At 35.4% G+C, this 11,474-nt stretch overlaps 1 protein-coding gene and 2 long non-coding RNA genes across 3 annotated transcripts; all 3 read left to right on the plus strand.

Moving 5' to 3' along the window:
* The first annotated feature begins 7,435 nt into the window (after window positions 1-7,435).
* Window positions 7,436-8,509, plus strand: LOC118483835. The gene is made up of 3 exons (XR_004871853.1): window positions 7,436-7,500; window positions 7,827-7,965; window positions 8,242-8,509. It is a non-coding gene; the product is annotated as an uncharacterized LOC118483835 (long non-coding RNA).
* Window positions 8,510-8,594: 85 nt separating this feature from the next.
* LOC118483834 lies at window positions 8,595-9,250 on the plus strand. Its single transcript, XR_004871852.1, has 3 exons — window positions 8,595-8,881; window positions 8,958-9,039; window positions 9,120-9,250. It is a non-coding gene; the product is annotated as an uncharacterized LOC118483834 (long non-coding RNA).
* Window positions 9,251-9,334: 84 nt separating this feature from the next.
* Window positions 9,335-10,392, plus strand: LOC118483766. Its single transcript, XM_035979333.1, has 3 exons — window positions 9,335-9,482; window positions 9,547-9,926; window positions 9,998-10,392. Exons 1-3 carry the CDS (start codon window positions 9,418-9,420, stop codon window positions 10,042-10,044), a joined length of 492 nt encoding a protein of 163 aa, XP_035835226.1. The 5' UTR covers window positions 9,335-9,417; the 3' UTR covers window positions 10,045-10,392.
* Window positions 10,393-11,474: the final 1,082 nt, after the last annotated feature.

Genomic DNA, 11,474 nt, shown 5'->3' on the forward strand with positions numbered 1-11,474 from the left:
ATGTGTGTGTGTGTGTGGCCCAACACACTCGTGGCCCAATGCATATACGGTGGCCCAGTATCATGTGCGGCTCCTAAACGTAAACCCAACACTTAAATGGATCCAACCACGCCAAGTTATAATCAAGTAAATTCACATTCGACAAGTTTATCATAATAAGAAGTTAAATGAAAAGTTTAATATAACGAGAGCGTAAGCCAATGCATATACGGTGGCCCAGTATCATGTGCCCTCATGGGCGCGCTAAGGTCCTTACAGACCGTAAGCCATGACCCTTACGGTCCGGTCTGTAAGGGGTGCGCTGGCAGTTTGTGCTTGCTACCCAAGACAGCCTACACTCCTGCCACCTTGTGTGACACCCGGCTATTTTTAGCCTGGACTGTACTAGTATGACACGTGTTATAAACAAATGAAGGAACCAAACTATTAAATATGACGTTAATATATAGTATTTGAAGTGTTGGTAAATTCAAACTTAGTTGAGAATTTATGTTGGCAATGATAAAATAAACGTTTATCGCGTAATGAACAAAAAGCGAAACGAATGTCGACGACCGCCCGGATAATGTTAAAACCCTAAAAATATTCCTTTGTGATTAAAATCCTATTTTTAATCATACTCGTGAAGAAAAATTAATTAAAGCGCTTAAAATCCTTATTTTTCGAATTTAAGCGCGTACTGCGCAACATCGCGCGTACACTGCAAAATACAGACAACTCAGCCAATCTAGGAACAAAATATTGTTCAACAATATTATGGTGAGTTAATTTTTATAGAACGATAAAAATAATTTTAAACGCCTCAAAACGTAATTAAAACGTGAAATAAAATACCCGATAGTCAGTTAAATACTCGTTTTTGCATGAATATGTGTATGTATATGTGCAAGAGAGAGAAAGTGTAGGTGTGTGTGCGAGCAAGGTGGCGGCCCCATAGGTGTCCACTAAAACTTCCTTGTGCTATGTGTTGGATGTATATGAAACCTAATGATTACTAAACACCTACACTCAACATAAAACAAGTTTCAAAGATCAAACTTTTCATCTCTTCCTCTCTCTTTCAAACTCTCAGCCGAACACCCGCAACCCACCACCATTTTCAAATTTTTAACCAAGTTATGGAGAATCATGTATGATTCAAGCTAGTTTCAAGTTTGTTTAAAGATCCAAGAAGGTTTTTAAAGTGAATCCAAGGAAGAACAAGCTCCATCTCATCCATTTTTATCAAAACCCATCAAACTTTAGAAAGGTAACAACTTTATTTCAAACAATTTTGTTCTTGAAATCTTGATGAAGATGATGATGGAAAGTTTCACATAAACTTGGAGTTCTTCTCAAACTTTGAAATATAAATAAGAAAATGGTTTTAATCAAACAAAAAAATGGAAGTATGTATGTATGTATGTATGTATGTATGTATGTATGTATGTATGTATGTATGTATGTATGTATGTATGTATGTATGTATGTATGTATGTATGTATGTATGTATGTATGTATGTATGTATGTATGTATGTATGTATGTATGTATGTATGTATGTATGTATGTATGTATGTATGTATGTATGTATGTATGTATGTATGTATGTATGTATGTATGTATGTATGTATGTATGTATGTATGTATGTATGTATGTATGTATGTATGTATGTATGTATGTATGTATGTATGTATGTATGTATGTATGTATGTATGTATGTATGTATGTATGTATGTATGTATGTATGGTATGTATGTATGTATGTATGTATGTATGTATGTATGTATGTATGTATGTATGTATGTATGTATGTATGTATGTATGTATGTATGTATGTATGTATGTATGTATGTATGTATGTATGTATGTATGTATGTATGTATGTATGTATGTATGTATGTATGTATGTATGTATGTATGTATGTATGTATGTATGTATGTATGTATGTATGTATGTATGTATGTTGTATGTATGTATGTTGTATGTATGTATGTGTGTATGTATGTATGTGTGTATGTATGTATGTGTGTATGTATGTATGTGTGTATGTATGTATGTGTGTATGTATGTATGTGTGTATGTATGTATGTGTGTATGTATGTATGTGTGTATGTATGTATGTATGTATGTGTGTATGTATGTATGTGTGTATGTATGTATGTGTGTATGTATGTATGTGTGGTGTGTATGTATGTATGTGTGTATGTATGTATGTGTGTATGTATGTATGTGTGTATGTATGTATGTGTGTATGTATGTATGTGTGTATGTATGTATGTGTGTATGTATGTATGTGTGTATGTATGTATGTGTGTATGTATGTATGTGTGTATGTATGTATGTGTGTATGTATGTATGTATGTATGTATGTATGTATGTATGTATGTATGTATGTATGTATGTATGTATGTATGTATGTATGTATGTATGTATGTATGTATGTATGTATGTATGTATGTATGTATGTATGTATGTATGTATGTATGTATGTATGTATGTATGTATGTATGTATGTATGTATGTATGTATGTATGTATGTATGTATGTATGTATGTATGTATGTATGTATGTATGTATGTATGTATGTATGTATGTATGTATGTATGTATGTATGTATGTATGTATGTATGTATGTATGTATGTATGTATGTATGTATGTATGTATGTATGTATGTATGTATGTATGTATGTATGTATGTATGTATGTATGTATGTATGTATGCATGCATGTATGTATGTGTGTATGTATGTGTGTGTATGTATGTGTGTGTCTGTATGTATGTATGTCTGTATGTATGTATGTATGTATGTATGTATGTATGTATGTATGTATGTATGTATGTATGTATGTATGTATGTATGTATGTATGTATGTATGTATGTATGTATGTATGTATGTATGTATGTATGTATGTATGTATGTATGTATGTATGTATGTATGTATGTATGTATGTATGTATGTATGTATGTATGGCCGTGAGTGTTTGTGTGTGTGTGATAATGTTTGTGTTTTGATTTCTAGTTGATTTATGATTGATAAGATTCTTAGAAAGATTATGCTTGTTTAATCAAAAGATACTTTATGAAAGATTCTTGTGATATGAGATGATTAAATGAAAAAGTTGAAATTTGGAAGTATATGTATGTGTGTATGAACCGTAGGTATGTATGTAGTATATGTTTGAAATTGTAGGTTTTGTTTGCATATTCATAAATGTGAAGAATGTTACATGCATTTGATGTTGTGATGATTTGATGAATGATTGAACAAAGATTATGATTCGGATATGTTAAGAAATCATAATAAATGTAGGATGAGTGTATTTAAGTCTTGGATGATGATGATGATGATGATGATGATGAAATGAATATGCATTAGGTACTTGTACACAAGCATGTGTGATGACTAAATGATCATGATTTAATGAACTTGAAATGATGTGATGAAACTAAGTTAAAACAAAACGTGATCACTAAAAATGATGTTTTGCGATATAACTAAAGCACTGTTCCATGATTGAAAGTTTGTCATTTGTAATTAAATATTTTATAATTAATTGAAAAACAGAATATACTGAAAATTATACCCAAGCAGTTTTGCTTTTAAAAATATCTTATTCATTCTACTCTGATACAAATTGTTGATCCCAGATAAAAATCTTTTATACAAAATGGCAAGTGATTTTAACAAGTATTAGAAAATAATGTGCGGAATTGGAAACTAAACTTTTAGAGACACTAGTACAGAATTTTCAAGGTTATATCACTTTCAAAAGATTACTAGGTGATTGTAAGGTTATTGGCTAACACAAAACAATAGTCAAAGAATTTTATGTGACTAATTGTTTTGGTAACAAACTAACAAGTAACAAACTAACAAGTTCAATTTAGTAACCAAACTTAGAAAGTGAGGTAGTATGTTCTTTAAAATAGTGAGTTTAAGTCTGAGGATCCCTGGAATGGATTTCATGATCCCGCTTTAAAAAAAAAATTGATTTATCAATTGTAAATTTGAATGAATAGGTGAGAACTGAATGTATAATGAAAGAAAGCAGTAAACAATGATGAACACATGAGATTTGTTTCAAGGAAAAGACCTTGACTATGTGTAGGGCTGTAAACGAGCCGAGTCGAGCCGAGCTAGACCCAGCTCTAGCTTGGCTCGAACTCGATTCGAGCTGGCTCGGCTCGAGCTCGAATTTCAAATCGAGCTGAGATTTGAGGCTCGAGCTCGGCTCGATTAGAATTCGAGCTAGCTCGGCTCTGCTCGATCTAGCTCGAACTAACAAAAAAGAGCAAAATTTATTACTTAATTTATTACTTAAAAAGCCTTTAAAAATGAATTTCTTCATAGCCTAAGGGCCATAATTGTCATTTAATTTAACCATATGGCTAAATATGCGAGTACAAATAGTTAATTCACTTTCTCCATTGTCTTTACCTTCTTTTATAGGGGAGATACTCCCTTAGTTTTGTTTTCTAAGCGATGTGGGATAAAAAAAATGAAGGATGTAAACCTTATCGAGCCAGCTCACGAGCTCACGAGCCGAGCCAAGCCAGGCCAAGCTCGAGCTCGGCTCGTTTACAAACCGAGCCGAGCCGAGCTGGCTCGTTTACAACCCGAGCCAATTTCGAGCCGAGCTTTCTTCGAGCGAGTTTCAAGCGAGCTGCGAGCCACGAGTTTTTTGAACACCCCTAACTATGTGCCATGGCTTGTTTGTGATGTTTACTCTTTTGTATTTGAAGATCCCAGACATAAATTCCTATGAACATTTTGAAAACTCATTCCGGAATCCTTATAAGGTAGTTAAATATTCCAAAACCGATCTTAATAATCTTGTTTTTATATAACCATTTTATTTATAAAGAAAAAAATATTACCATGGTTTAGCCATTATATAAATATGGTTAGTGAGGCTTGATGAATAGTATTTTTGTTTCATTATAAATAGCATTTTATTTCAATTTAAACAAGTTATTTAATGCTGGTATGGTGGTAATTGTGGATGTTGGTTTAGCTAAGGGTGTAAGGGGTGCTCACCTAAGAGGTGAGTCCCCTCTCTTACGCCCAACCAATCCTCGTGTGCCACGTCAACTCCCCTCTTAAACTCCCCTAACACCCTAAATTGATGGCGGCACTCCCCTCTTAGGTGAATTGGTTTTTTTTTAAAAAAAAAAGAAAAGAAAAGCATTGATTGGTCAAGCTCTCCCTCTCTCCTCCCTCTCTCCTCCCCTCTCTTCGGTGAACCCCCACCCATTTCACTCCCCTCACCCACTCACCTAAGGGATGGCGGCGGTGTTCCCCTTAGGTGAATGGGGTCACCGAATGCATTCCACTCTTACACCCCGTACACCCTAACATTACAGGTTCGATTCTTAAAACCTTTTTTTCCTCCATTTTCGCTTCTTTTTTTCCCCTCTCGCTTGGTATGTAGTGCCACGTGTCCGCCAGTGTACACGCGTCCGCGTATGTGATTCTTCACTGCATATATTTGGTTTCACAACACACTTGAAAGTCCTTTTCTTCTTCACTTGGCTTCTACGGCTTCCTTCCTTACAGGTATGGTTGCTTAATTTCCAGTTATCAACACTTTTGGTCACCAAAATTTCAACTGGTTTTAAAAATATTGCTTCTTATTGGGTTTTATTTAGGGCATGCTTTTGGTTTTAGGGTTCACGCTGGTTCTTAAATTAAGAGTTTGTGAATTCCAATATGGTTTTTCCTATTTTAGTTTTAGGATTTTTACTATGGGTTTAAAGGCATTTTGAAGGAAATGTTTAAAATTGATTTGCATTTGGTTTTGATTTTATCCCCAAAATATTTGGGGGTTCGTTCTAAATAATGTATTCTTATTCTCAAAGATGCCAGTGGCATCTTATTTACACCTCTGATGTCCTTATTTGATTTCCATTCCATTGGCCAATACGAATCATCAAGTAGCATGTAGTATCAGAATTTTTTTATGAATTACATGTGATTATGTGAAAGGTTCAGTTTTTAGTTAATTTTGTTTTAATCTTTGATCAATGCAGTAGATTATGCATTTTAGTAATCAGCGACTGCGTCCTTCCATCTGCAGCGCAGTGGTTGTGACATCCGGGTGAAGGCTCGGCTCGGGATTCAACCCGGGTTCGAGTCCAACGGGGGGGGGGGGCGAGGGTTTACCCATTCCACAGGGTTCCCACGCATCAGGGGTGTGCTACGCTTTCTAGCGGTGGTCGGGTAGTCGGCCTTTGGACATAGCTCCGAAAGGGTGGGTTTACACGTGGAAAGCAGTTAGCCGTTCAAAAAAAAGTAATTAGCGACTGCAATCTGTTGTTGAATTTTGGGGTTTTAAAAAAAAATTTGGAAGAACAATGTTAAATTTGAGTGATTGTTTTTATAGGAGTGGTATTTTTTTAATAAAAAAAATCCCCAAATGAGGTGTAATTTTTTTTATTAATTTTGACAAGAATTTGAAGAATTTTGGTTTATGTTGAGATTGAAGGTTACTGTAACATGGATTTTGCTTTAAATTGCTATTGATGTTTGATAAAAGAGGTTTTAGAATTAAATGACTGTTATGAAAGGACTGGTATCTTTGTTTATGTGATGGATTGAGGTTATGTTTTCCTTATTACTTCTGTTGTTGTACTTGGAAAATTAGAGCGAATTCTCGGTCATAGTATTTGTAGGAAGAGGGTAACAACGAACTCAGGTTCGTGGTAAACGTTTGCATGACGCACTTTACATGACACACATTAGATGACGCACAATATGTTATGCCATATAGAGTCATTGCATTATAAATGGTTGCTTTACTTGGTATACTTAATAGTTGTACCGCGATACTTGGTATGCAGTAGTTGCATTCTGACCGACCGCTATTATGTGATTATATTACGTTAAAATCAAATAGGGTAAGCTTTCAAAATTGTCGCTTTTATAGCATACATGTTTCTATTAAAGTATCAAGAATTGGTTAATAACCGGACGAGGAATGATTTTTTTATATTTTTTACCCTAATCATTATCGCGATGCTACTTATCTTAGTTTCCATGTGTTCTTTATATCCTTTACCATTTTTCCTTTATATGAAATGTGGCTTATGACTTATGAGTTGGAAGATGCACTCTAGATTCATGTGTATGTTGTTATAATGGTTTGTGTAAAGCATATAGACACTAATGGGTCAGATATACCCTTGATGGTCTTCAAAGCAAGAGAATACAACTGACAGACCATCGTTGCACTATAATAACATTTCGTCTTCATTAAGTAGGAAACTTGGTGTTTTATGCTATGGATCATGCTACCATCTACCCGCATTTCAAGTAAAATGTATAGATTGTTAACTAAAATGTTATATTTGTTTGTTGACAAGTTCTTTATTTAGTCACAAACTGTGGATTTCAATTGTGTCATTACTATTGTGCTATTATATGTGTTTTGACATTTTCATATTTATGTAGTGAAAGAAGAGGCTGCTTTGAGTAGGAAAGATGAAGAACTCGGAATCTGAATAGGTTTTGTATGTAAGTAAGAACCAATTGGTTAGCTATTTGTTTCATGTTTTGTTTAGCTTGATGAATAATAGCTTTTATAAAGGCTGGCTAGTGACAGTGGTTAGATGTCCTTGAAATATTTTAGCTTTATCTCGGTACCGACTTTTAACATTTTCGCTACCGGTTTGGTGTCGGTCCGGTTCCGGTTTTTACCCTAAAATAACGATACCACTTTAAAATTTATCCCACTTGACATTTGAATTATTAGGCCCAATACTAATTTGATTTAAAAAAATAAAAATAAAATTATAAACTTCTCGTACTTAACTATACGCTAATTGTGTGCCATTGAACAGGCAAGACAACATGCAAGAGGGTAGGATATCATCCATTGTCCCAGCAGGACCTGCAATACCAATTAAAATTCGTGTCATAAGAAAGTGGCAGCCTCGCCTATGAAACAGCGACATGTACTACTTTTTCATAGACAAACATGTAAGTTTGTAATTCATATGCTATATGTCAAATTAAAAAATTCAGTAAATATTTTTGAACTTCAATTATGGTTGTCTTCGCATGTTTTATTGCACAAACAAATGCTAAATTTGCCCAAACTGGTTGTTTTGCCATCAGTACATCCAATACTAGCCAGGTAGCTAGGCAGCGCAAAAAAAAAAAAACGGAAAGACAAATATTTTTTTTTTAACTATTTTAATTCCTTTTTTTTTCCACAAACTGCTAACTGATCCTTTTTTCGCTCTGTTAATCCAGGGTGATGGAATACAAGCTAGCGTGCACTGGCTAGACAAAGAACTTTTCGAAAGGAAAATCACCCTTTTCTCATGCTACCTTCTGGAAAAAATACATATGTGATGACCAGCCAACACCACCAAGAGTGAATTCACACATCGCAAGCATTCACATGGGAACAAAAGCACCACTAACCTTAATTCCTACACCAGATGCATTTCCAATGTACTATTTCAACTTTTGTCCCTATTGCGACCTTTCACTTCATACTGGTGACGATCAAGAACTCTGTACAGGTAACAGTACTCGCATTTTCAAAACTCCTACAACATCTACTAACAAATCTAAACCATTTGCCCAATCATAGACTACTTGGCAAAGCTAGAGTACACAACACCCGGAACAACCAAAAAGGGAAGGGAATATCTGCGTCTTCGTCTCACGGATATCAGGTTACCCATACATATAACTATTCATGTAAACATTTTTTCACAGTAAAAACATGAGGCGAACTAACGGTTACACAAATGTCACATCGGCGAACACATAAACACTACTTTATGGGAAGAGGTCTTACCAAAGTTTGATAAGCAGGCAATGTTGGCTACAGAGCAACCAATAATCATTGCCTTGACATCCGTTTGCGTAAGCACGTTCAGTGGTAACACACATAAACTCAAATCCTTTATCGCCATAAGAATATATTCATTAGCTAATTACTAGTACATACAATATAGATCGAGTGCAACTAGCATCAACAATTCCAGCCCATATCTACTTCAACCCTAATATAGAGGCTGCCACAACTATCAGAAACAGGTTTTACAACTTCTATTACCGCAATGAAAATACTGTAGACATTTTTTATCGTGTAACCAAAAAAATAAAATCTTATCCAGGTTCAAGGAACTACCACCCCTCACACTCTAAGCAGGGGAAGGTCAGACATCACAATTGGAACTCATGTCAACAGACGAAAGAAACAAGAAAACCATTACCGAGCTACTGCAACAAAACAATGTACAAAATCAGGCAATATTCCAATCCCACTATGAAACTAAAGAGGTTATCAATTACAATTCATTTTCATATAATTGTTTTCAAACAGGGCAAAACGTTCACCTGTGAGGCATCAATTGTATCGTTTATAAAGGGCAGCCTTGGTACTACACACCATGCATAGAGTGCCGAAGGAAAATGTACAAAACCAATGAAGGCTGGTCGTGTGGATCACATGAAAATCTGCCAGAACCTAGGTTTATGTATGTAATTAACATCTAAAACATTTCGCCAAAAAACAACAAAATAATACCATAAATTATGCAGGTACTGTGCATCTACACCAATTGCCGATCACACAGACTCAACAACAGCAACACTTTTCGACGAAGCACTGACAAGCATTATAGGACAACCATGCAGAGACATCGTCATACAAGAAGGTTACACAGATTGCTACCAAGTACCAAAGCCCCTATTAGAGGCCACAGGCAGACTCATTTCCATGCAGGTACGACACATCAAGTCCCCAATACCGGGCTCAAGCATTCTAGCAGTTAACAGGGCATCCATTACACAACCACTGGAAGACACACATGGTACCCCTCCATCACCAACACAGACAACACCTATTGGGCAAAAGCAGCAACGACCGAATCAATCAACAACCTCCACAACTAAACGACGACTATCCTTCACAGAACCAGGTCTATTCCTAACTACATATACTACAACAGTATTATAACATTAATATCTACCTATGAAACTTTACTCGCAGGTCCCGATATCAGCGACACCAAAAGAATCCGCTACCCAGATGCTTAGGAACAAGAAAAATGTTGGTGCATACATCTGTCGAATTCGTCTTGTATTGAGTCTTGTACTAGATTGTTAGATCAGGGCACGTAGTTCGAGATAGTAGAATTAAAGGTGATTTCACTTGAAGGAAGTAATTCCGCTTGAAATGACATTTGTCACTCTCAAGCGGAATCAACAAACTTCTTATTCCGCTTGAAATGGACAGCTTCATGTTCAAGCGGAATCTCAAGTCTATATATAGCAGTTCAAGTGAAATCCTATGAAACAATTGATGATTTGGATACCGAGGTGCTGCCAGTTTGTCCTGTGATTGTAATCAGTGTTATATCAATTAGAAAGTAGTTTAAAGTGGTATTCAAGCTCTTTCGAAGTCTATTTCTCTGTTTCCGCCTTTGAAATAGATTAAAACTCCCCTGAACGACTTGTTTGGGTCACGAACCGATCCTACAAGTGGTATCAGAGCTCAGGAAGATGAGTTCTTACCGATTTAGCTTGAAATTTCTGTTTTCTACACCTTCTTTTCAAAATCAACAAGTTTTTACGGTTAAAATCGGCTAATTTTCTCACATATTGTGTAAAACTGAGTTTTAGCAAACCATTGAGTGTTTCAGAACAAAATTCGGATTAAAAGTGGTAAAAATTGACTAAAAAGGTAATTCCGCTTGAAAGGACACTTTCTGATTTCGCTTCAAAGTCATTATTCCGCTTGAGATTTTCAAGCGAAATCAGTGATTCTGCTTGAAATAGCCTGATTCCATTTCAAAGTTGTTATTCCGCTTGAAAGTTCAAGCAAAATCAGTGATTCCGCTCCAAATTGTACTTATTCAGTTTCAAATTGGTGATTTCGCTTGAATAGGGTATTCCGCTTGAGTTGTATTTTAGTTTGAAAGTGTTTGTTTGTGAAACTTGTTACCGAATCATGAGTGAAGAATTTTACAACGCATTTGCCACATCCCCGACTACTCCGGCTTCCATTGCTCAAAACATGAATTTGGAAAATGAAACTGGAACAATGCAAAAACCCCCGAAGCTAATGAGCATTGAGGAGTATTACGGATGGAAAGATAGGTTTGAAAACTAGGTTCAAGCTAACCATCTGAGATCTTGGGAGTGTATTTTGAAGAAGTATGTTCTACCACGTACTGATCTGCAAGTTGAGAAAACAATTTCTGAATTCACTGAAAAAGAACGTGACATGTACAAAGCTGAAAAGATGATGATTAGTCTACTTCATCAAGCCATTAAAGAAGACATCTTTGTATTGCTTCAACATGACAAAACTTCAAAATCAATTTGGGATGCTCTTAAGATCAAGTTTGAGGGAAGTGAGAAGATGATTAAGAGTAAAAAGGCACTACTTAAAAAAGAATTTGATCTTTTCACAAGTTTGCCAGGGGAAGATACAAAGAAACTAATTGAAAGATATTGCCATTTAG

Source organism: Helianthus annuus, chromosome 11, assembly GCF_002127325.2.
Source record: "Helianthus annuus cultivar XRQ/B chromosome 11, HanXRQr2.0-SUNRISE, whole genome shotgun sequence".
NCBI lineage: Eukaryota > Viridiplantae > Streptophyta > Magnoliopsida > Asterales > Asteraceae > Helianthus > Helianthus annuus.

What these genes read in the sequence shown, in the direction of transcription:
- LOC118483766 (XM_035979333.1), top strand. Translation starts at nt 9,418, where the DNA reads ATGTACAAAACCAATGAAGGCTGGTCGTGTGGATCACATGAAAATCTG. An exon ending in CTGCCAGAACCTAGGTTTAT is followed by an intron (nt 9,483 to 9,546) that starts GTATGTAATTAA and finishes TAAATTATGCAG; the next exon opens with GTACTGTGCATCTACACCAA. An exon ending in ACTATCCTTCACAGAACCAG is followed by an intron (nt 9,927 to 9,997) that starts GTCTATTCCTAA and finishes CTTTACTCGCAG; the next exon opens with GTCCCGATATCAGCGACACC.